The sequence below is a fragment of the Cupressus sempervirens genome, chromosome 9 (assembly GCF_028749045.1).
Source record: "Cupressus sempervirens isolate cs-2001-9-10 chromosome 9, ASM2874904v1, whole genome shotgun sequence".
In the NCBI taxonomy this organism is placed as follows: Eukaryota; Viridiplantae; Streptophyta; class Pinopsida; order Cupressales; family Cupressaceae; genus Cupressus; species Cupressus sempervirens.
The window spans coordinates 398,367,914-398,392,489 of record NC_143126.1 but is presented as its reverse complement, the minus strand read 5'-3'; the positions used below and the strand labels follow the sequence as shown (position 1 = coordinate 398,392,489).

The 24,576-nt window shown below is 35.3% G+C and overlaps 1 protein-coding gene across 1 annotated transcript; it reads left to right on the top strand.

Annotated features, from left to right (window-relative positions):
• Positions 1-843: 843 nt before the first annotated feature.
• Positions 844-21,396, top strand: LOC149538937 (Sec14p-like phosphatidylinositol transfer family protein). The gene is made up of 6 exons (XM_089800325.1): positions 844-1,159; positions 2,962-3,114; positions 3,365-3,511; positions 3,674-3,826; positions 3,923-4,045; positions 21,098-21,396. The coding sequence occupies exons 1-6, from the start codon at positions 947-949 to the stop codon at positions 21,170-21,172; spliced, it is 864 nt and encodes a 287-aa protein (XP_089656451.1). The 5' UTR covers positions 844-946; the 3' UTR covers positions 21,173-21,396.
• Positions 21,397-24,576: the final 3,180 nt, after the last annotated feature.

Genomic DNA, 24,576 nt, shown 5'->3' with positions numbered 1-24,576 from the left:
ATCCGCCTCAGTAGTTACTGCAAATTTTTTTGGTAAAATAACTTTTTCACATACATTGTTTCTTAGTTAAATGAATTATATGTAGGACAAAAACAATCTACTCAATAGATTTTTTTCCTGGCATAAAAGTGTTTCCAGGTAAGATTTCGTAAAAATTTAATATAAAAATTTAGACTTTGCACCTGTGAGTTTGAATGCTATGATGATCAATTTTTTTATTGGATCTCTACAAATATATATATTTTTAATGGGATGTTTCTGACTCTTATTTCATCAATTCTTGTGATTCAGATTCATTCAACGAGACTTGAACAATATACATATTTCATATCAATAATTATGTAAATTATAATCAATGGTATTTTTTTTATAGAGCAAGAGTCATAAAAGTTTTAGTATCCATTAGTACAATCTCGTCCTCATCTGTTATGATAATGTTTACTTTCAACATGACTTAATCTTTTTATACTTCTTAAAAATGTTTGGACTTCAACAAACTAAATAAGTATTGAATTTTTTTACATGATAATAACGCTACAGCTGGATGATAATATTTTGCATGTTATTTTGGCTAGTATTCCAATTCCACAATGTGCAACCAAACAAAGAAAATTTTTATTCTCACAATGAATTCTTGTTCAACCAAACAGTCTCAAATTGGATTCCCTAATCATAATCTGGATTCCAAGTTCTAGAATCCCAAAGCCAGCATTCCGAATACCAATGCTCAAATTGGATTCCCTAATCATAATCTGGATTCCAAGTTCTAGAATCCCAAAGCCAGCATTCCGAATACCAATGCTTAATTTATATTCCAGCAACCAAACGGGCCCCAATCGACCATAGAGAAGTTTTGTAGAAGATTTTGGTGAGGAAAAGCCCAGGGAAGATGAGGATTGGGTTTGAAGTAAGTGGGTCTTCCTAGCGGAGAAGTGGGTCGAGGAACATGAAGCCGCCGCACCTTGCTCTGCGTTCTCTTATACCAATGGCAACACTTATACGCCATCATCGTATACCCATTAATGCCACTAGTCTTTTTCCCAATGCCAAACCTCTGCGTTGTTTACAAAGCCATGCCAGGCACAGAAATAATCTGAAAACTGTACGCTACAGATGCAATGCTGCCAGTGACAAGTCTATCTTATTTGAACAGCACAAGGTAAGCAATATTTGAGTTAAATTTTAAGAAAACGATTTCGGAATCTGCAACGAATACTTAAAATATTAAAACTGTTACTGAGAAAAGTGGGTTTGACTATGTGTTGCAATGCTAAAGAAATTTCTAGGGTTATATCTTAGCTGAACAGTGTTCATTATAGAAAATTCAAGAAATCTGGAGTTTTTATCCATATTAAGCTCTAGTAATAGAGATCACCTGCACTCCCTGATTTGAACTTCAATTGCCTTGTACTTTGCTATTGTTGTGCTTAAATCAGGTGCATTTATTCTCCAGGCGCCCCTTTGTGCGTACAATGTAACAGCATTTAGTTACATTACTGCTTTAAAATGTGGAAAATATTTTCATGATCACCTTATTGGTTCTCTTAAATTGTGGGTTTTCTAAGTGTATTCAGAGGTGATTATTTTGTGATTTTGGAAAAACAATCGTGGCCATTTTCCTAACATCTGAGCTATGATATGAAGTATGAACATAGTCACTTGATGATATAGCAGTCTTTGGAGGGAGCTTCGCTAACCTTATGAGTCTTTTTGCAGTCAAACAGCCTTACGGACATCATGTTTCAGCTTTCCTACACGATTTTAAGAACATCGTTCCCATTCATAAAGTTTTTCTGGGCTTCTATCAAGTGATAAAACTCCAATCCAGTTTTGTAATTTTTAAATCCCTTTCTCCAGTGTGAGTTAGAAATCTTCCTTCTAAAGAACTGCTGTTCAGATTTTTGAGAGCAAGTTCCACTTTTACCATTCCCCAATGAATCACATACAGTAATTTTCAGCATTATCCTTTTCCATGGAACGATCATGTTCTGTTGGTGTTGAGTTCTAAGTCCGGCCAGTCCAAAAATAGGAAATAGAGCTTAGGAATGTTACGAATTTATGGTTTATTAGAGTCTTGGAAGAGGTGCAGACTGAGTACAACACATTATGGCATGTGAAGGGTCCACTTGATACAATATAGAATTATAAATTATGACAAATGGCCTAAAGGACAAGTTAAAAAGCTAAAATCACACACGCCAACATCTCTGCACCACTGATGCTATGGCATTTTCCCTAATCCTCTTTTTGTTGCTCCTCAGTTCTTATCATTTGAGAAGTTAAATGGGTAGATGGAAAATTCCCAAAGAGGGGTGGGACCTCAACAAAGGGGTGGTTGAAACAGAGTGACATTTTAATTAAAGAGTGTGCAGCTTATGAAGATTTTCACAGACAATACAATGACAACTTAGAGGTGAGCACCATGAATGAACTTTTTGAATTGGCGAGATTGTACAAAACAACAACTTTCTTAGTCTGGATCCACTATAGAAGGGTCAACTTGGAGAAATTGCAGCAGACTGATTAATTGGTTTTCTCTTAGTCGCTTGGACTATTGATCTCGTGGATGTCATTAAAATTCCTTCATTCATTCATTCATCAGAGAAAATTTGAAATTCTTGTTGCTGTTCGTTTAGGACAATTAGAATGAACACCATTTTAAGGTCTGTATCATGTTGTTGTTGTTGTTCTTCTTCTAGATTGTTTTGAACAGCCCACCTGATACATTGAACTTTTTAATGACCAGGGGATTAGATGCTATGATAATTAGTCTATTTGACTATTTTCTAATGAAGGGGTTTTGATTAAGCTTGATTTCGTTCTGGTTGCCTTGGGCCCCTTTTCATATTGCTATGTTTTTTGTGCCTGCTCGTTGCTCTTGAGGCTCCTTTATCTCTCATAGTAAATGAGAGTTTTCTTGGTCAAATTTGATGGAACTTGATCTGTTCTTTAATCTGGCAGCTCATAGAAGTGGTCAAAGAACGACTACAAAAAGATCAAGGAAATTTGCCTACTGGGAAAAATGGGAGGGATGATGAGGAAATGATTCTCTGGTTTTTGAAGGACCGCAAGTTTAATGTGGATGATGCAGTTGCTAAGTTGGTTAAAGCCCTGGTATCCTTTCTCATAAGCTCTCCAGGAGTTAGTTATGTTTATCCGATAGCTTAATTCCTAATGTGTTTTTTATAACTCTGAGATGGTAGCAATTTTAGAAGCTACAGGATTTTTTCTATCTGTTCTAAAGAAAAGATTCCATGTTTTATATTGTCCTGTAATTGTCTTGAGACTTGAATCATTTAGGTATAGGTTAAATTATTTCTTCCTTGACAACATTGTGTTTCCTTAACTTTAAAGACATGTATAGGCATGGCGTGAGGAATTTGGCGTTGAAAATCTCACAGAAGAATCTATTCAAAATATTGCTTCCACTGGAAAGGCTTATCTTCATGACTTTCCTGACATAGAAGGAAGGCCTGTATTGGTGGTAGTTGCAGCCAAGCATCTTCCAGCTGTAAGCCAAATCATATATGATATTAGTCATATGACTTTTGTAATTCATTTCTCTCAATGCAAAGCCTTCAGTTTTCTTTCTGGCACATTGCAGTTCTCTTTCTTTACAATATTAATTTTGTATGGTACTTTATACAATTGTATATCCTAAATAATGGGACAGAAACATGACCTGTTAGAAAGTGAGAAACTGTGCGTATATTTGATTGAAAAAGCCCTCAGTAGGCTCCCGCCTGGAAAAGAGAAGATGCTGGGAATATTTGACCTTCGAGGATTTAGTGTGCAAAATGGAGATCTGGCTTTCATAAAGTTTTTGGTACTTGATTTTTAGCCCTTATTCAGATGAGATTTGGATGTGTACTTTGGGTTGTAACATAGTAACTGACCTTGATGATGTCTGAACTCTATGCAGATAGATGTGTTCTATTATTACTATCCAAAGAGAATTGGGGAAGTGCTGTTCGTAGATGCTCCATTGATATTTCAACCTGGTTGGAGTATTGTCAAACCCTGGTTGAAGTCATATGCCAATCTGGTAAATATGTTTCTTCTATTTATACTGAGGATTTTTTTTTCTTCTTAAAGTTAAATTTACATAATCATATGGCTATAATTAAATAGTGCTCTGTGAAGATCTACACTTAAACGTGCAAATAGATGCTGTCATTTTTGGAGAAATGATGTATAGATAAAGGTTAATTCAAAGAATTTCTGCAATCTGCAAATCCATCTCTCATTCTCATCTCCGGTTGATAGATCCGCCAAAATGAAGAATTTGGGCAGCCATATGCTGCTAAGGTTTTGTTTCTTGGCCCTCTTTAAGTTGTGCAGCATCAGGATCTTGCCTTTTTTAATTTGTCAAGCATACCTTCACCTATCATTATGCCTTTGTTGAGTTTAACTCTAAGCCTCTATTACCTAATAATTTTTGAAATTCTACCATTAACATCCTTGCTTACAATACAATCACTTTAATGGGCACCGAAATCTAGTTTTGTCAAGGTGCAGCTCTGAAATCAGGAAGCGCAGGACCCTTTGCTACAACCAAAGAAAGGAGGAGTCTTTAGCCATACGCTAGATCTACAACAACTTAATGATAATCTATGATAAGCATACAATTTCTAAACATGTTCCAGCAAAATTATTCACCTATCACAGGATCGTTGGACCTTAACAGGTCTCTATAATTTGATGATCCTCTCATTAGGAGGAATGTAAAAGACCATTTTAGATCCAGCAGATTACAAGAATTACTTAACCAGAGAGCTGTCCAAGACTATAAGAAAGACATGATTGTAAATGGGTGCTAGTAGATGGTAAGCAAGAGCCGCGAAGACTTTAGTATCATAAGCTGGTAAGCAAAGGCTATAGATGGTAAGCAAGAGCTATGAAGAATTCTATGATAAAATAATATAGAAGATAAAAGTACATGCAATCAAACATATGAAGCACATGCCATTCACAATAAAAATCAAAAAACAAAAAAGGAGATTAGGGCTAGGGATACTTACCTTGGCTGACCTATTGGTGCTTTAATATCCCTTTCGTCTAACAACACTTGCAGATGAAGTCAAGGTGGGTAGAAGACCACCTAAGTAGACCAAAACCAGGGGTTCTAAAGTCTTTGTGATTCTTGTTGGCATAACTCCTTTTTTCGAAATCTTCTTGTTATTGATTTTCCTTGCTCTAGGCACCTCTTAACCTTAAATCTTCTAATTCTCAATACAAATATATATGTGCCTTAGAGTGAATGATACCTTTTTTATGAGACCTCGAAGAAAAGGGGAAACTATAAATTTGGGTTTTGACCCTAAAGAATGTTTTTGTTCAGCATATGTTATCGAGTTGGTGGTTGGTGCTAGCTAAAATGCAATACCTTAAAACATCACTGGTTTGTGGAAAGGTTCAAATTCAAGCAAATCTAAGGGAACAAGACAAGTAGAGGGAGAATCAAGAAGTTTGGATGTCAAATCTAGAGATATGAGAATGATATGAAGGTAATGTAGTGTATGCCACATCTCTCTCAAAGTACCAAAATCTTGTCCACTCCAACTTCATATATGCACAAACATAACCTTTAGGAGATCAATTATAGACAAATCATGCACAAGAAAGTGTGTTAATAAAGCAAAAGAAATGCACATACATATACTCTCCCAATGTTTATTGCTTGTCAAAATAGTGTTCTGATGGTGCTCTATGAAAAACATAGTACCATAGACAACAATTGCTTGAAATGGACATACCTTTGACCTAACTTGCTAATGGATCTATGCATGTACTTCAGTTTTGATTCTGGCAGTTAAACTAATGTTTAAATCCTCAGTGAAAGCTACTTTCGTGAACCTTGGTGATGTACTTGACTACATGGAATAATACATTTCTAGCCTATAAAGTGAGTCTATGCAAGTATATGATTGCTCACAAAGGAAGATGGTAGTAGGATGTGCTTGGATAGCCAAAAGAGAAGGGTTGGATTAGGTATGATGAATTTAGAAATGGTAATAAAGGTTGGAAAAGTCTAAGGATACTTAAATTAATCAAGGGGAATCCTTGAAAGGCAATTCAATGATTAAGAAATGACATCTAGAAATTGAAGGATATAATTTTCTTTGAAGTAGGTAAGGTTCATGGAGAAACCACATTTGATTCCCTAAGATCATACGCTACAACCTCTGGCCTATAATTTTGTTCTAGTGCACCATATCTAAAAGAGATGAAGAAAGGGATGTGAAGGATTTAGGGAGATTTGGAAATAAGGTTGTCTATGAAGATAAAATAATGAAAATAGGAGAAAGGAGATGGTTCAAACATAAATCTATGTGTTTTTTGGAGGAAAAACAATCTAACCAATTTGACGAAAGTATAACCTTTTAACACCAAAAGTTTTTTGGTACCATGTCTATTAATCTATAACTTGGGTTGACTAGTGAAGTAGTGAACAAGCTCTAAGAAGGCTATGATATGCACATGTAAAGGTGTTTAGCTTTCTAGATCCACAAACCACACCAAAGACCATCGACATACTAGGAAGATTAGATAATTGCATGAAAAAGTAGGTGACACAATGTATGTTAGGCATAATATTTTCATTTACTAGCCTACCACATCTCAGAGGCCTTTTACCCCTACTATAAGGCAAATTATGGAGCCTAATGTTCAATTAGGTTAGAGGCATGATACTAGTTTTGATCATACATTTTTCACTTATGATTGACTTTTGAGTTTATATTTTGACTTTTCCTTTTCTTTCAAGTTTTATGACTATTTGACTTTTTCCTTTCTATCTTGAATTTTACCTTGTAAACGAGTTTAATTCCAAATCTAACCTTTGTATACCCAATAGGGAGTTTGATATAGAGAAGAGATGTGGTTAGTGGGTTATTTCAATCAATATGCATATAAGGGATGATACAATGAAAGTTAAACATTTGATATTATTATGAGAGTAGAGCTATGAATGAGAAACATGTAGATGTATTTTAATAGTATTGTTACAACGAATGAACTTAACTATCAAAATAAAACACAACACACAATATTATTCAAACCTTCTAAGGAACACCTTGTTTTTGTTTAGAGTATAGTTTAATGATACTAAAATGGGTATAAAGATGGAGCCAACATATACATAGACATGTTGTAGAAAGAACCAAGGGATTAACTGAAAGATAAAAAGTCAAGTTGGTTAAGGAGATCTAAGGTTGTAAGGAGGATTAAAGCTACTAGTAAAGGTAGATGAGAACAAACTGGACGTAGGAGAAGCATCTACAAAGCTTAGCTTGTTAAATACATAAAATATTAAGTTGTTACTTTATGTTCTATAAAAATATATGAAATAAGTAAAGATGATTGCTTTTATGCTACACAAGTTTGAAGTAATCTAAGATTCAAATGAAAGTAATTTAAAAATGCAATACAAAATAAGCAACATACTTGTCTAAATACAATAAAATAAATAGTGTACCTTAGGCATACTACTTCACTTTAAAATAAAATAAAAAATGTAAAAGAAACTCAAAAGGTAGTCACAAGTGGAAAATGAATGATAAGAAAAAGTGTATCTTAATACTTCTATTTGAATACAAGGTGTTAAAGAGCCTCGTCATCATATGATTTGCATAGTTTAAGGTGAATTAAGGGAATTCTCGATTGTTTTTATGTTGAGATCAAGATTGATTATCCATTTCCCTTGTCATCTTGACTTATTTGCCTCATTTTGGTAACTCATAATGTAGGGTTGTTTTCTTTTTGGTTGAAGGTTAAAAAAAAAAAATTCTAGATGTCATATGAAATTGTTGATTTATTTTGAAAGTAAATAGCCTTTGCCAATGTCATTGATTTTTCTAGTTGTGTTTGAATTTCATCTGCCTAGCCCCGCTGTTTACTTTTTCTAGCCAAGTTTTGAACTTGTTTGCCTTGCTAATACCATTCAATTTTGGGTGAATTTCATCAATGATCTTTGCTTGAGTGTTTTCTCAAGAATGAATTTGGTCTATTTGAGATTTCCTAGATTATCCATCTCTTAGCTTTAAAGAGAGAGTTTGTTGATGGGCTATAAGGTAGTTGATCATGCACATCATCATTATTGTTGTTGAGGTGTGATTTTACTTTTCACAAGAAATGTGGCTCATGTTTGAATCACAACCAAATGCATGTATTCTAACAAGTCACTTTCCTTTCTAATGAAACACATAGTTTTGAGCTTGAGCACAAGAGTTGATATGATTTTCTATTATAAGTGTTGAACATGTCAAATAACCAAGAGAGGGTATGAATCAATTATTCCATAATAGTTTAACAAACATTTACCTTGTTGACCTAAACTCGTAAAAATAGCAGTATCAACTACTGATATATCAATAATCACTTTAATCGTTCATAACAATTGTAAACATGGAAGCACACAAGAACTAACACAAGGAATGGCAAAATTTACGTGAAAACCTAAATTGAGATAAATCACAAAGAAACGTATTCTCATGAAATGAACATCAACTAAGGTGACATTGGTAGGGTGATTTTCATGGGTGGCTCATTGTTGATTTGGCTCATTGTCGATTGACTCATTGTTGTTTTGGCTCATTGTCGATTGACTCATTGTTAGTTGTGCTAACTACCCTTATACAATAGATATATCAAAAATACATACGACAAAACATGAAGTGATAGAGTTGTATCTAAATATGCATGAAACAACTCAACAATTTAAGCTCAGTTACCATCATGAATTGTAGATTTGAATGTTTATATTCTTTATGTATGTGACTGTTTGATCCACTACAATCCTATATGCAAGCTTCTTCTTGATCTCCTTACTACTTGGCTCACAAAACTCATCTCACACACATCACCACCACATATTTGCACTATTTCTCCTTCTACAACTTACACGTCTAATTATTCACATACCACCATCATCTATACCTCAGATACAAAAGATTTGCCTTTATTTATATAAGTATCTGAATATACATATGTCAGTCACACCAAACATGTGTGATGGCCCCAAATGAAACCATATTACAATTACATATACCACATTACCGCTGCTCCTAAATTTAGGACACACTTAAGAAATCTTTATAACTTGCTACAATAGTACCCACAAATAGGTCACACTTAAGATGTATACAATGCATATTACATTTACCAAAATTATTGGAACACAACAACCTAGTCCAAGATTTGATCCACAAAATATTTGAACCAATTGATAGATGAAACTTGATAGTATTTGTCCGTAATACAATATAGCCAAAATATCAAATTGTGGTGTTGGAAATATGAATCAAAGATATGAAACCTAAGTTCATCACATTACCAACACACACATGTGCATAATAGAGGGAGGGAAGTCAAGGAGATGAGTCCTTTCAATGCCAATTCTAGGTCTAAAGAGATAAGTGCTAACCAAACAAGTAAGGAGCACTAAACTAGGTATAGGAAGAATAGGGGAAAATATATCCAAGTCCTTAAAAATCCTAGATGATGTGAGAAGTTAGAGCTATATATGAGTAAATGCGCTTAAAGGATAAAGAAGGTAGAGAAAACACCTTTAGAATCTATTTTATGCTTACCGTGTTGAGAAGAATGAATAGAAATTGTCAACTAGGCTTGAAACTATGCAATGGACAAAACCCAAAAATCGTTCGATAATCTGTCTGGGGCGAAATGGATGATCGGGGGCACTGCGACCTTGATTGACTATGTGTGACACTGATTTTGATTTCGTAGTTTTGAAAGAAGCCGAAAAGGTTACTTAGATCTACAACTTGGTCATCAATTCAATATCTGCAATTTGCAATTAAAAAAGGGTTTTTGTTGTTGATGGGGGATTCACTTTGGTCAAACCCCTGTTTAGGAATTAACCTCAAATTGGAATAATTGAAATAACATGAATGTAAATGAAATATAGGAATTCACCTTGCAATAGTTGGATCTCTTGAATCAAATGTAATGTGCTTACTTCACCAGTTGATTTGGATCAAGAAGATGAAGATCAATGAATGTAGAAGATGAAATAAAGGATCTTGAATGGATTGAAGGAGGTCTTGAAGATAAACTCCCTCAACTGTTTGAATGCTTGAATCCTTGACCTTCAATGGAGGAATGCTTGAAGACTTGAAGGCTTGAAAACTTGAGTGCTAGAGTGCTTGAACTTGTGGATGCTTGATCATAGAGTGCTTGTGGATGATATAAATGAGAATTGGAGTAAACAGAAGGGTTTATATAGAGCTCAAAATTGACTAACTCCCACAAGTTGACCTGCCAAGGAATAAACAACTCGAAGGTACCTGGACACGAGACCCGAAGATGAGACCCAAAACAGGTCTTAATTAGGGGCGCATTGCTGCCCTAATTGGCCCATCAGGGACGCAATGTGCCCTTAACAACTAAGTTCTGGAACCTCTGGGATACCTTTAGGATCCCAAAATAGGTCCCGAATCTTCAAAATCAAGTACAAAGTCGGAGATATAGTCGTTATGGTGTGAAGAGTAGAGAGGAGAGATCCTACCTTGAGCTTAACACCATGAAAGTAAGAGCTTTAAAGAAGATCTTTTAGGTTTTACGCCAATTCTATCTAAGAGAGACAAAAACAGAAGAAAGAAGGAAAGGTGCAAGGAGATTGATGATCTCACATTAAATAGGTGCTAAATCTTCGTTAAATTGAAGTGAGTCCAATTTAAGATGGTACATTTACCCCCCACTTTAGTGAGAGTATGGACTCGATCCAAACTATCGGTAAAGTAGAGCACAAAGCATAAGATACTCTCATTAAAATCAAGGAGACAAAAAACCCATCAAGCTCCCAAGGGATTGAGACTTTTCTAACTCCCAAATCATAATAAGAGAGAAATTGTTGACTAAGAAGAAAGAAGAGAAGAGTGATTATCTCACCTAGTAGAGTGCCCACCCTACTGTGAATCACTGAAAGAGTTGTTGTAAAAGATGACATTGAAATAGTTTAACAGGGTCTAAACCCACTAGTCAACCCATTAGAAGGCCCACCCATAGATCAACATTCTTCGTATCACCATGACAAGGTCTGGTAAGACTGTGTTACCCATGTGTGGGACTTAGCAAATTGTTATGTGTTACCCATAGATGAGATTAAACATATGTGCATGTAAAGGAAACAGAGACCCGATGTCAAGGATGGTCACTTCCTGTATTGAATGCGTGCATGGAGAATCCATTCTTTAGGATTATGCATAATCCATAAAGGGATTCACAAGATGTGTGTATTGAAAAAAAGAGGATGAAGTAGTAACGCATAGATTTGAGGATAACTTAGGAATCATAGTAAGCATCTAGGGCTAAAGTGCTCCAAGCTATACTCAAAATCTGTATTGACTACCTCATGACTAGAATGTAAAAATGAGCAAGGCATATGCCCCCACGTTAAGTCATGGTTGACACCTTAATAGGACAAATGACTTTAATAGAGTATACACAATCATTGAGTGATATTTGCATTATGAGATGGCCCCAAGAGAAGACAAATCAAGGGAAATGAGATATACAACATGCAAGAGTATAAAGGATCTACTAACTTTGGGGTCAATATGATCATACAAAAACATGTAATATTATGTCAAGCGTGAAATATTATCATCCCCCAAAGAAAGTAGAACTACAACACAATGGAAGAAAGACACATAAGAGTTACGAAGAAAACTCTTTTTGGACCACCACCATGGAGACTAGGAAGAATTGGTGCTACCATGTCGCAAATCTAAGCAAACAACACAAGGATACAAGTATGGACAATGGCACATGTACAATATATATAACAACAGATAGAAGAGGTAAGATACAAATATAATAATAATACAACATATTTGATTCCTTTATAACCTTGCGCCAACAAAGTAATGATTGTCCCTTTGGTGGATTTGGATTAGATTGCTAAGGATGTCCCTTCTTTTGCTGCTATTGGAGCTGGTTTAGCTGGCTTTTCTCTTGTTGTTGTGGGTATTCATGCCCATGTTTCTTTTGTGAAGGTTTTAGGGGTTAGTAGTGTTGCTACCCCTTTCCCCTCTATGGATTTTCTTGTGATCTACCCTGGTTCTTTAGGTTTATCTTTGGATTGGCAGATGGTTGCTGAGAAGGTGGAGGATGAATGAACATCAGTTAAAGGAAAAAAAGTCAAATCCTCCAAACCTTCGTTTGATATGTCTTTATGTTCTCAAAAGATTGGACCAAAATGTAAATCTTAATGGTCACTTTTTATTTTTATTTTAAAACTTATTTTCTTTGGGTTGGTTTGTAGCACTCTTGTTGGGATCTTTGGTGTGTCCCTCTAGTTTGTCAAGTGGTGTTCAATAGTTGTGTTAAAATACTTCATTGCTATATCTTTATTTTCTCTCTGTACAAGGTTTTGGGTCCTTTCAAAACCTTTTTTTACTTAATCAAAATGAAGCAATGAGGGTTGTCTAAAGAAATCTAAACAAACATTAAGAAAACGCAGTACATGGGAAGTACATCACAACATGCAAACACACAAAAAATTGCTAGAGCTCTCACTTCAAGCATGTTGCCCTCCTCCCCTATTGTGGTTAGTAGTAATAAGAGAAGGTGGATAACTTGTGAAATGAGCTACATCCAACATAATAGGGACAATAGTTAAATCCAAAGATGAACCCTTAGGAGAGTCATTATGCTCAGGTGTAGATGTAAGTGTAAGCTGCATAGAAAGCATGTTAGGTAAATCAACATTAAGATTAATAATATCATGGTCATCATCATCTAAAGTATCTTCTTCATCTAAATTAATAGCAATAGAATCCAAAACAGGAATATCATATCTATCCATATGATTAATTTCCTCTATAGGCAGGAAATAATAAATTGGACACTATGTCTCCTACTCCTGTGCGTTCGATGATTCAAACTCATGCTCGCACCCATTGCTCTTCGGCCAGTGCTAGTGTGGAGGCTGCCCATCCGTCTATTGCGGCCTGGTTCCTTGCCACATTTGCTCATGTGGCTTCCTCCGCCTTGGTGAATCTTGTGCCTGCTAGGCTTGTTGCTGCAGGACCTGGAACTGTTGCTCCAGTTGTTCATGCTGCGAATGCCTCTCCTAATGTGTCTTAGGTTGTTGTGGGGAGATCTGCTATCTCTTATGCAAATGTGGTTGCTTTTGAAGTAGGTTTAATGCTCTGGTTCTGAGGAAGGGGTCTCATTTGATTGTGGTTAGTCGTGCGGTTGTGCCTATTCCTATAAGTAATCCGATTGTGCTTAATCTTGATTTTGAAATTGTTGATGAGATCAACACATATGTGGATGATTTCTCTGCTACTGATGCTATTTTTCATTTTAGGGGTTTTTAGCCCTCTTTCTCGGATTTGCATGCTTGAATATCCAACGTTTGGGAACCGATCATTTCAGATTTACCCTGTAGCGAGGGGTTTTTTTAATTGTGAAATTTGCTAATGTTGATGACAGGAATTCCATCCTATGTGGTGGTTTCTCTTGGGAGGAAAGATTCCCCTTGATGGTTAAACCTTGGTATTTGACATTTAATCCGAGTACTGAATCCTTTAATAAGATTCCTCTTTGGGTTAGGTTGTCGAATCTTCCCCTTCACTTTTGGCAGGACTCAGTCTTGGAGGCTGTGGGGGAAGCCCTTGGGGATTTCTTATTGGTTGATTTAGTCTCCTCCAATGTTTATAGGACAATGTATGCTCGCATCCTTGTGGAGATGAATGTCTCTAAGGGGCTCCTTGCTATGTTGAAGATGGCTTCTTGAAGTGGTTCTTGGATTCAACTTCTTGATTATGAAGGTATTCCCTTCAGATGTAGGAAATGTCATAAAATTGGCCATCTTGCTGCTCGATGCTCCTTTGACAAGGTTAGATCAAAGAAATCACCTTCTTGGTGGTTGGCGGTTTCAGATGATCACTATACGGTTCAGAAAGTAGCTTCAGTTGTGGATGGGTTGGATAACTCTTCTCATATTGATCTCACTTTGGATGAGGATTCTGTTGATATCTCTGATGATTCACATGTTGTCCCTATGAAGGTTTTGACTCAAAATGTTGTTGTTGATCCATCTCCTGCTACTGATTCTATTGTTCTGGTCCCTTTGGCAGCTTTAAGTCAGAATGTTGTTGTTGTCCCTTCTACTGTTGACTCTGTCCAGAACACTGTTGCTGGTGCTTCTACTACTGCAACGGTTTTGGGGGTTAGTGGGGATTAGCATAAAGCTGCAAGGAAGGTGGAGGATGGTTGGACTTCAGTTAAAGGAAAAAATAGGGAAAACCTCCAAACCTTGTTTTGATGTCTTTACGTTCTCAAAAGACTAGACCAAAATGTAAATCTTGATGGTCCGTGGACTCTTGGGTTATTTGCCCTCTTGTTGGGAACTTTGGTCTGTCCCTCCAGTTTGTTGGGTGGTTTTCCATAGTTGTTTTAAGATTCTCATTGTTATATCTTTCTAGTCTCTTTGTACAAGGTTTCAGGTCCTTTCAAAACTTGTTTTTACTTAATCAAAACTTTCTCGATAGACATGAGTTTGAGCTTTAGCACAAGCCTGATGGTTCTTTTGACATTTACGAGCATGTCGGTTACACTTAGTTTTATTAGAGACTTGTTGAGAAGATGAAGGAGGATCAACAACCATAGGTTCCTTACCTGTTGATGGCACAAGAAGAGGATTAATAAGAGGTTGAGAAGTAGAAGAAGGAATTACACTAGGAAGAGGGGCCACACTAGGAGTATCAGTAGATGCAAGAGGTGGTTGACCATTAGAAATAGAATAATCAAAAGAAATAGGCGTAGAAGGTGTAGGTAAAAGACCATGAGAAATATTCCTAGGTAGACTTAACTTAGCAATCTTTCGACATTTATGAACTTGATGAGTGCGAAAAATATAATCTAGATGAGTAGGAGATGTAGTAGGAATAGAAGACCATAATAAATCAAGAGTCACACAATGTTGAGGTCTAGAAGGATGATAATACTGTGATTGATTGTCTTAATGTCACCACCATAAGGAAATTTAATGCATTAATGAATAGGGGAAGCAATGGCTTGCATGGTAGACAAACAAGGTAAACCAAGCTTCACTTGGAACTGATCAGAAGTAAGAAAAATAGCAAAGGTATTATTCATCACTTTACCATGCAGCTCAACAAGGAAAGAAGTGGAACATTGAGGAGGATAAAAGAAACAATTACAAGTCTGAATCCAAGTATCAGTTGAGTCATATAAATCACGATGTTTTTGCTTGGCATATAAATGTTCCTTAGTAATAATATTAACTATGGAAGTAGGATCAACAAGACACCCATAAGAATGATATTTAGCAATATGAGTAGTAATATAGAGAGGATCATCAGGAGCCTTGAACGTATCAACATCAGTAAATGAGATTGTAAGGGTTCTAGGACACTTACAATTCAATTTAGGTTTAGGTTGATCATTAGACGTAGAGGGAATGAATTCCTTAGGCAGAGGTGGAGGTTGAACTACACGTTCCACAACATTAACAATATTATCATTCTCTCGTGACATTCACTTCAAGAGGAGGAGGAGAAGAAGGATGTTGAACAATATTATTAGTAGTGTGATGAGGTAAAGGATTAATATAGATTTGAAGATCTTGCTTAGGAGGTGCCACAAATTTATTCCCATTATCATGATTTTCAATAGATAAGGCATTAGAATCAATCAAATCTTGAATCTTATGTTTCAAAGAATAACAGGCCTTAGTATCATGTCGAGGTTAGCGATGAAATTGACAAAATGCTTTAGGATTAAAGTGCAGACTTGATATAGTAGAAGGAAGAAGCAGTTTAACCGAAGGAAGTGTAAGCATATTAGCACTAACCAACCTACTCATAATAGAATGTAAAGACTTAGAAAGAGGAGTAAAATTATGATTCTAAAAAATAGAGGAAGAAGTAGCGACACCTCGAGATGCAACAACTACTTGATCATCTACTATATTTGTGGCTTTGTGAATCTTGACATAGATGTTAGGCTTCTGAAATTTGTTATGATTAGGTGTGGCATTACTCTTATCAACAACTATAGGACATTGGAGTGTTGCTATCAAACTAACTCACTTGTCATTGATAATGATGAAGTGCTGCACAAAGTTGTGAAAAAGAAGTAAACTCAATAAGCATAATTTTATCTCTAATGTCATTTTGTAAATTTGCAATAAACATATGTTGAATATGAAGATCAGGCACAAGATAAGAAATCTAAGCGTGCAAATGCTAAAATCTACCAATAAAATCAATCACTTTCTCCTTAGGAAATTGTTTACAATGCATCAAAACAGTCAATGAAACATAAGGACCAATATTATTCTAAAACAGTTGGATAAAGGCATTGGCAAGTTTATGAAAGGAATCAATAGAATAAGGTGGCCAAGACCAATACCATTGCAAAGCTTTGTCATGGAAGGTGCAAGCAAACAACTTAGCTAAAATCCTATGGTCTTGAGCATAATCACTACATAGAACTTGGAAGGTCTTAAGATGTGTAACATGATCACCTTTTCCATTATAAGTGTCAAGGCGAGGCATATAAGATTATTGAGGAGCAATGATCTAGATAATGTCAAAGGACGAAGGCTTATCCATATCACATGTAGGAACATTAAACTTAGATTGATTGAAGGAAGCAAGTTGTTGTCGTAACAAAGACACAATCAAAGCAAGACTAAGGATACTGGAGTCATTAGAAGAAACATGTGACACAAGCACATTCAACACACTAGGAAGGGTGTACTAATTAGCTGGAATATAAGAAACTACAGGTGGAACACTAGGAACCACAGTAGGAGGATTAGGATAAGTGAAAGGAACATTATTATATGAAGGCTATGAAGTCAACAATGAAATAGACAAAACACTCACACGTAATGAAGGAATACAAAGACTACAATAGGAGCAACATAAGTAGAAATGCTAGAGATAGGTACAAAAACAAGCAAAACAGGTTCAAGAGTAGAAACAGGTGGAGTCATCCCTACATCAGAAGCAACTTGAGCTAAGGGTTTAACATGAATATGGACAAGGTGAGTAAGACCACATAGAAGATTAACGCTATGTCCATTGATATGAATCACTTTCCTAAGAGCATCAAAAGCAACAATAGTCTCAGTGTTGTGGTTTTCTTGAAGAAGCCAATCATGCAGTTTATTAATCTCAATAGCAAGTTTGTCAACGTGTTCAAGAGAAACCCTTAAAACCTCATCCTCATCATGAGATGAGTGGGAAGAGTTGTGCTCTATAGAAGGATTAGGATTATGAGAAACCGTAGGGTCACTAAAGTTTTTAAGACGAGGAGAAGAGGAATCTGGATCAAAGAGAGTCACGAGTCTACGACTTTTACTAACAAGAATGCTATAATTAGGATTGAACGTAGTAAAGCTCATACACCAAACAAGGCAAGAAGACACAAAGAATTATAACCTTATGATATGAACTAAATTCCAATATAATGCAAAGTAATATATAGAACATGCAAAGAGAGACCACGATATAAGAGAATGCAAGGATATAACTTTGAATAAGAAATCTAACACCAAATCAAAAGTGGAAATATCGTAAGTTGGGTTCACCAATAAAAGAGGTGAACACACAAGAGAATGCAATGTAAAATCTAACACCACAAAAGAAAGAGTTGACACCATCGGGTTCCCAATAAATGTGGTGTTGGAAATGTGAATCAAGGATATGAAATCTAAGTTCATCACATAACCAACATAGACATGTGCTTAATAGAGGGAGGAAGTCAAGGAGATGAGTCTCGTCAATCCCAATTCTAGGTCTAGAGAGATTAGTGCTAACCAAACAAATAAGGAGCACTAAACTAGTTCTAGGAAGAATAGGGGAAAAGATATATAAGTCCCTGAAAACCCTAGGTGATGTGAGAAGCTAGAGCTAGATATGAGTAAATGTGTTGAAAGGACAAAGAGGGTACAGAACACAATCGATTTATGTTCACTGTGCTAATCAGAATGAATGGAAATCGTCAGATCTAGGCCTGAAACTACGCAATGGACAAAACCTAGAAATCATTCGACAATTTGTTGAGGGTGAACTGGATGATTAGTAGTGCACTATGACCCTAATTGACCACGTGCGACACTGATTATGATTTCACAGTTTTGAAGGAAGCTGAAAGGGTACTTAGATCTACAACTTGTTCGTCTATTCCATATCCGCAATCTGCAATGAAAAAAGGGTTTTTGTTGTTGATGAGGGGTTCGCCTCGGTCAAACCCTAGCTTAGGAATTAACCTTGATTTGAAATAAGAATGAATGTAAAGTAAATGTACAAATTCACCCTACAATAACCAAATCTCTTGAATTGAATGCAGTTGCTTACTTCACCAATTGATTTGGATCAAGAAGATGAAGATGAATGAATGTAGAAGATGCAACAAAGGATCTTGAATGCATCGAAGGAGATCTTGAATATAAACTCCCTCAATTGCTTGAATGCTTGAATCCTTTATCTTCAATGGAGGAATGCTTGAATGAATGCTTGAAGACATGAAAAGTTAAACTTTGAGTGCTAGAGTGCTTGAACTTGTGGTTGTTTGATCATAGAATGCTTGTGGATGATATAGGTGAGAAATGGAGCAAATGGAAGGGTTTATATAGAGCTCAAAATTGACTAACTCCTGCAAGTCGATCCGCCTAGGAATGAAGACCTCGAAGGTACCCAGACATAGGACATGAAGAGAGGACCAAAATATGTCCCAATCAGGGGTGCACTGCACCCCTGATTAGTCAGCGTCACACTGTGCCCCTGACAACCAGGTTGTGGAACCTTTGGGATCCTTCATGATCCCAAAATAGGTCCCGAATCTCTGAAATCAAGTATAGAATTCAAGATATATCCATTATAGCGCGAAGAGCAAATTCCAAGTGGATAGATGAAGGGAAGAGAGGACCTAGGGGGAGAGATCCTACCTCGAGCTTAACACCGTAAAAATAGGAACTTTAAAGAGCATCTATTAGGTTTTATTCCAATTCCACTGGGACAAAAGATAGAAAAGGAAAGAAAGAAGGAAAGGTACAAGGAGATTGACAATCTCAGATTAAATAGGTGCTGAACCTTTATTAAATTGGAGTGCATCCAATTCAAGATGGTACACAAACCTGATGAACTGCACCAATGTCTAGATAATAAAAATATTTGTAAGAACATTGTAAGCATAACAATCACCAAGGATTGACAAGCAATATAATGCAATACTAATCTCAAAAAAAATACAAGTGTACTGAAACATATAAGCCATGAGTAGAACCATGTACATTGGTGATGGAACACCAAAAATGGTCATACAAAATCTGTACTATGTGTAACCAAAAGATCTGTTGCATAACCGATAAGAAAGATTTATATAACCAAAAATGCCAACAACTGACCAATATTGTCAAAATGTCAGTATGAAGGTTTTGACATCAATGCCAACAACAACTCAATAAGTCTAACAATAATAGAATTGAAGAATATAATCTTTTTTGAATTGGTGTTTCTCATGTATTATATTTTTATATAGATGTTCATCTGACAAAAGGATTAAGTTAGAGTGAGCTTGGAAAAGTTTTTTGATTCAATTTTTATCAAATGGAAAGATTGCGTTATCATTAGATACTTTGTTGGCATTGCAAGTTTTCATAGTAAGACACAAAAACTTATTGGTTAATGCCTATTAATCATGAGGATAGAAATCAACCTCCTAACAATCCCATATTAGTAAGACCTCGACCCTTTCCTCCTCAACGCACTTTAATGGATAGTCTTAAGGAACTTGGTTTGTGTAGTTTCTTTAGATGAGTTAAAACATTTCTCTTTCTTTATCAAAGCATTTTTTGTAGTCCTAATGCTAAGCATCTCCTTGATGATTTAACTCCAAGGATAACATTAAGTAAACATGCATATCTTCATAAGCCTTCTTCTCTCTCTTAACCTAAAGAAGATATGAATTCTAATCTCCTTAACAAGAATATTTCCCTTCCCATTCACTTATATACTACACATTTCCATAAAGCTCGAGATGAATGTTCTCCCCCCTCTACATTAAAGGCTAATTATAATGTGAGTTCTGACATTACTTCTCAAAAAGGTTATAGTGGACAAGGTCTTGATATTAATGAATAAGGTATACAAATTCTTATAGATCCTCCTACACATGTTATTAGATGTGGTCTAGGATTTATACCTCAAGCCAACAACTTACCAAGTTGTAATAGATACATTGTATGAAGAAAGAGAGCTTTGAAATTTAGATACATTGTAAAGAAAATGTTGATGAATTTATAATGGTGAATGTCCTTTAGATGAGTACTTATTCTTTATAATAAAAGGTTATCCCCTCAAGTATGAAGAAAGTGAGCTTTGAATTTTAGATGCATTGTAATAAAAATGTCAATGTATTTATAATGGTGCATGTCCTTTAGATGAGTACTTGTTCTTTATAATAAAGCGGTTAGATTAATGAGAGAATAACTTGCTTGTATTTAGGCATATCATTCTTGTCATTTAATAGTCGATATTGCATGCAATAACATAAGGTGCTTGAGCTTCCATATAGTGATAGTAAAGCTATTATATTCAAAATTCTCGTTACACATTAGCTTAAGAATCAAGAGATTTCAAGAAAGATCCAATCCTTTAACAAATGAGAAAAATGCCAAAATACTAAAGTGATTTGATTTGCAAATGTCCCACTCTAATATTGTCATGCTTTTTACTACATGAGTCGGGGTTTTCTATGAATGCTTCCTTAAAACATGAACTTGATTCTTTATTTCCTATATAATAATGTTATTTTCTATATTGTTTTAATTTGTACTTGAGATGGGGGTTTCTATGAAATATTGCTCAAAGTTCTTAATTTAATGTTTCCATTTTCTACTTGATATTGTTAACATTATCAATATCCTTAATTATTTAATTATCTAATAGCAATGCCACCTAGTTTTATTTGAAAGCTAAATAACAAATGTGCTTAGTTGTTGCTAAGCAATGATTCATAACTGCAATTTCTCTTCCATTACTTCTATCCATAAAGAGTTGAAGTAACAATCTATTTATTCTTGCATGTGCAGGTGAGGTTTTGCAGTGCATGTGTTGTGCAAGAATATTTTAGTCCTGATCATGTACCTATTGCTTTTAAACCCTAAATTTTGTATAAAATAAGATGTTACATTAAGTTCTTAAGGAAATGATATAATTCCAAAATGGCCAAAAAAGTTATCATCACTAATTAACATTCAACAAGAGCATTGCATAATTTAATTTGTGTAATAGGAAATATTTTATCATTAACTATGGGTTATCTTTCTTCCGTAGACTAAAAACCTCCTTTTTATATAATTGTCACTCATAAAATATATGGATTATTCAATCATAGCCTTGGAAGTTGATTTCTATCCAAATTGTAAAGTACCTTGTAGTACATTTTATATTGTAAATAAATTTCATGTTTATATTAAAAGTCAAGTTAAATTCAAAAACACTATAAAGGTCTATAGAATGGATCATAACTCAAAAAAGCCTTATAGGCTTATTACAATTGTGATAAACCTCTAAAAGCATTTAACAACAAATTTAACATCAAACATAAAATCTTGCAAGCCAACATAAATTATTTAATCCATCATAACAAATCATGCATCAAAATAAATCAAAGTACCCTAGACAATATCCTTCAACCCTCTCATTGAACCACTTAGTGTGCAACTAGTGTGGGTCCATCTTCCCAATCTTTCCCTTCATTTTGAAAGATTTCTCGGAGGCCATTGATAATTCTATTGGTTGGTTTCTAAAGGTGGATGAGGCAACAATTGATATGGGTCTCCCTACCTTTACTTGCATTTTGGTTAATATTGACATCTCTACACCTCTTAATGAGGATGTAGCTCTCGTGATTGGGGATAGGCCATGGACTCAATTGTTGGATTATGAGGGCCTCTCCTTTTAATGTTGGTGATGCTTCTCTACTAGTCATTTTGGCAACAAGTTGTTCTATTATGTGTTAAAAAGCTACCACTTGGTGGGGATGCAAGTGATAAGCATTTGACTAGGTCCTGGGCTCAAATTCTTCCTCAAATAATTCCACAAACTCATGGTGATAACTCCTCTAAGAGTGATACCCTTGTTTTGCCTCCTTAGACCTATTGTACTCGATTCCACCTCTTATTGTTGGTGCGTCTCCCTCTAGCAATTTGGACCATTCTTTAGTTGCTACCCAAAATGTGCCTCAAACCTTGGTTGTTTATGTGCATCCTTGCTAGGACTCTGCCCCTCATCGCCAATAGGCAAAGAGGGTTCCACCACTTGCATTCCTTTGTAGTGGGGACACTAGTAATATTATCATTTGGATGGTAATTTTTGGACAAAGGAAGAATTGTTCCTTAGTCTCTCATTCTCATCCCTACACTGTGGGCGAGTTTTTTTTCCCACTTTTGATGTGGGTTTTGAGTCTATTAGTTTTTTTTGTTTATAGTCTAATTTTTAACCTTGATATAAATAGCCTTTTGGTTTGACATTGTAAGGGTCAATACTCTTGTTTTACTATTGTTTATAATAATAATAAAATATCAATACATTGAATACTCTATCTCCTCAATTGAACTCTTAATGACTTGCAATTAACAAGGAGAATTATATCCTTCCAACTTGTAATCAAACCGTGTGGGGATCACTTCTCAAATTGCAAGAAAACTTTATAAGATGCTTACTAATTGGGGTACTCAGCATAATGAAAGTGTAGCTATTCCAAATTGTATACCATACTATAAGAATGAAGACAAATAAAATTTATAACTCATATCAATGAAAATATTATGCACTAGCTAGAAATAACCAACTAGGGCTCTATTCTCTAGCATCATTCCATCCACATGTAAATGGATTTGCATTAGCATGCATCAACATGTAGATCAAGCACATGATTTCCTAAGGCTAATTTATTAAGTTGAAGTTGCTTATCATGCAACTCTTCATCTATGTTATATAGTAGGTTTACAAATTTTATTTGTCATCACATGTAAGCTTGTTTTGAAAGAGATTTATTAAGTAACAAATAACCTACATACAAGTGGTAAGAGAGAGTCGTTTAGATCCCTACTATGTGGGACATCCCAAATTATATGGGGAATAATATTAAAAATGCTTAAAAGTGCAATCATAGAGATTTGAACCATTAGGGCTAAGCCCTTTATTTCTGAACATAAACTAATTTTATTTTTTGATGATGCAAGATTGCTTTACCCATAAGATGTGCCTAAATCACATCCTAGGTAAGTGTGTGCTAGCATATTGCTTAAAATCTAGAGTTTGGGTAGTCACCTTTTCAATCTATGTATCAACCTCAATATGCTCCATAACTAGATACAAATGCCTTAAACAAAAGGTTTTTTTTCTAGTTTTGGTTCTCCTTATCCCATCCCACTTCGACGTGTTTTTTTCCATCACATTCATCCCCCTCATGGATACCTATCTAGAAAATTTAATATTTGCCTCCACCTTCTCCTCCACTCCCTTTTATTGTAAAGATTAAAATTATTTATATTTATTTTTAGCTCCTTTGTTTATCAATATTTGTATTGCTTTTATATAATAAACACTTTTATATCCATGACCTATGTAACTCTAAATCCACTATATGAATCATGATATCATCTTCAACTCAATCAAATACTACGAATAACAATTCCTCATTTGTAGATTATTCTTCCAGGATAAAATTAATGTATATGATGTGAGTAAATAAGTTACTCATTATTCCTTCCTCACATTTATCTCCACCTTTAGTTAATGCTCACCTTTTTCATCTACACTCATTTTAAATTTCATATTTGCAACATCTTCTTCCTCACTTTGTAGCATCTCTAGATGTTCAACATATGCATCCACACACACTAATTCAACTTCCCCATGAGCATTGTTTTGTACCATATACACCACCACCTTCATGCTCTCCAAAGAACATATTGTTCCTACTCCCTTAAGTGACTACTCCCTTAAGTGACGTAAGAGCATCTTGGGTGTAAGGGCAATCTTTTGTCACCCAAAAATATTTCTAGTTTGTCTTACTCAATAAGGGCTATCTAAGTGTAGAGTTGCTATTTTTTGAAGCTTACTATTTTTACTAAGAGTCGGTCATTTGAGCTTAGAATGTTCTGATTTTTTTCAATGGAGGTTTAGTTTCGATATATCAACCTTGTAGTAAAGTTTCATTACAAGATCAACTGTATTCTTGAAGATATTGATTTTTTTTTGGTTTTGGCAATAAGGTGTAAAATTTTTTAACTCGGTTTTGAAGGTTTAGAGGCTCCGAAAATGGGTCAAGCCTCAGTTGACCAGAGCTCAAGCGTAAGAAAAACATTGCGAAGAAGTTCATGACATCTCCAAAATGGGGTCATAATAGCCAATCAAAGCAATTGGCAATGAGTTATGGTCTTGGGAAGTTGCACCACCTATAATGGACAAAAAAAAGAATTTTCTTTTGACTTTTGTAAGTTTTTGGGGCCTACTATAATGTATTCTTGGGTTGCTAAAATTGCCTATATAAGGAAGGTCA

Coding starts and splice junctions, on each gene's coding strand:
- LOC149538937 (XM_089800325.1), top strand. CDS start 947: ATGAAGCCGCCGCACCTTGCTCTGCGTTCTCTTATACCAATGGCAACA. Junction 1,160..2,961: donor TCTTATTTGAACAGCACAAG/GTAAGCAATATT, acceptor TTAATCTGGCAG/CTCATAGAAGTGGTCAAAGA. Junction 4,046..21,097: donor TGAAGTCATATGCCAATCTG/GTAAATATGTTT, acceptor TTGCATGTGCAG/GTGAGGTTTTGCAGTGCATG.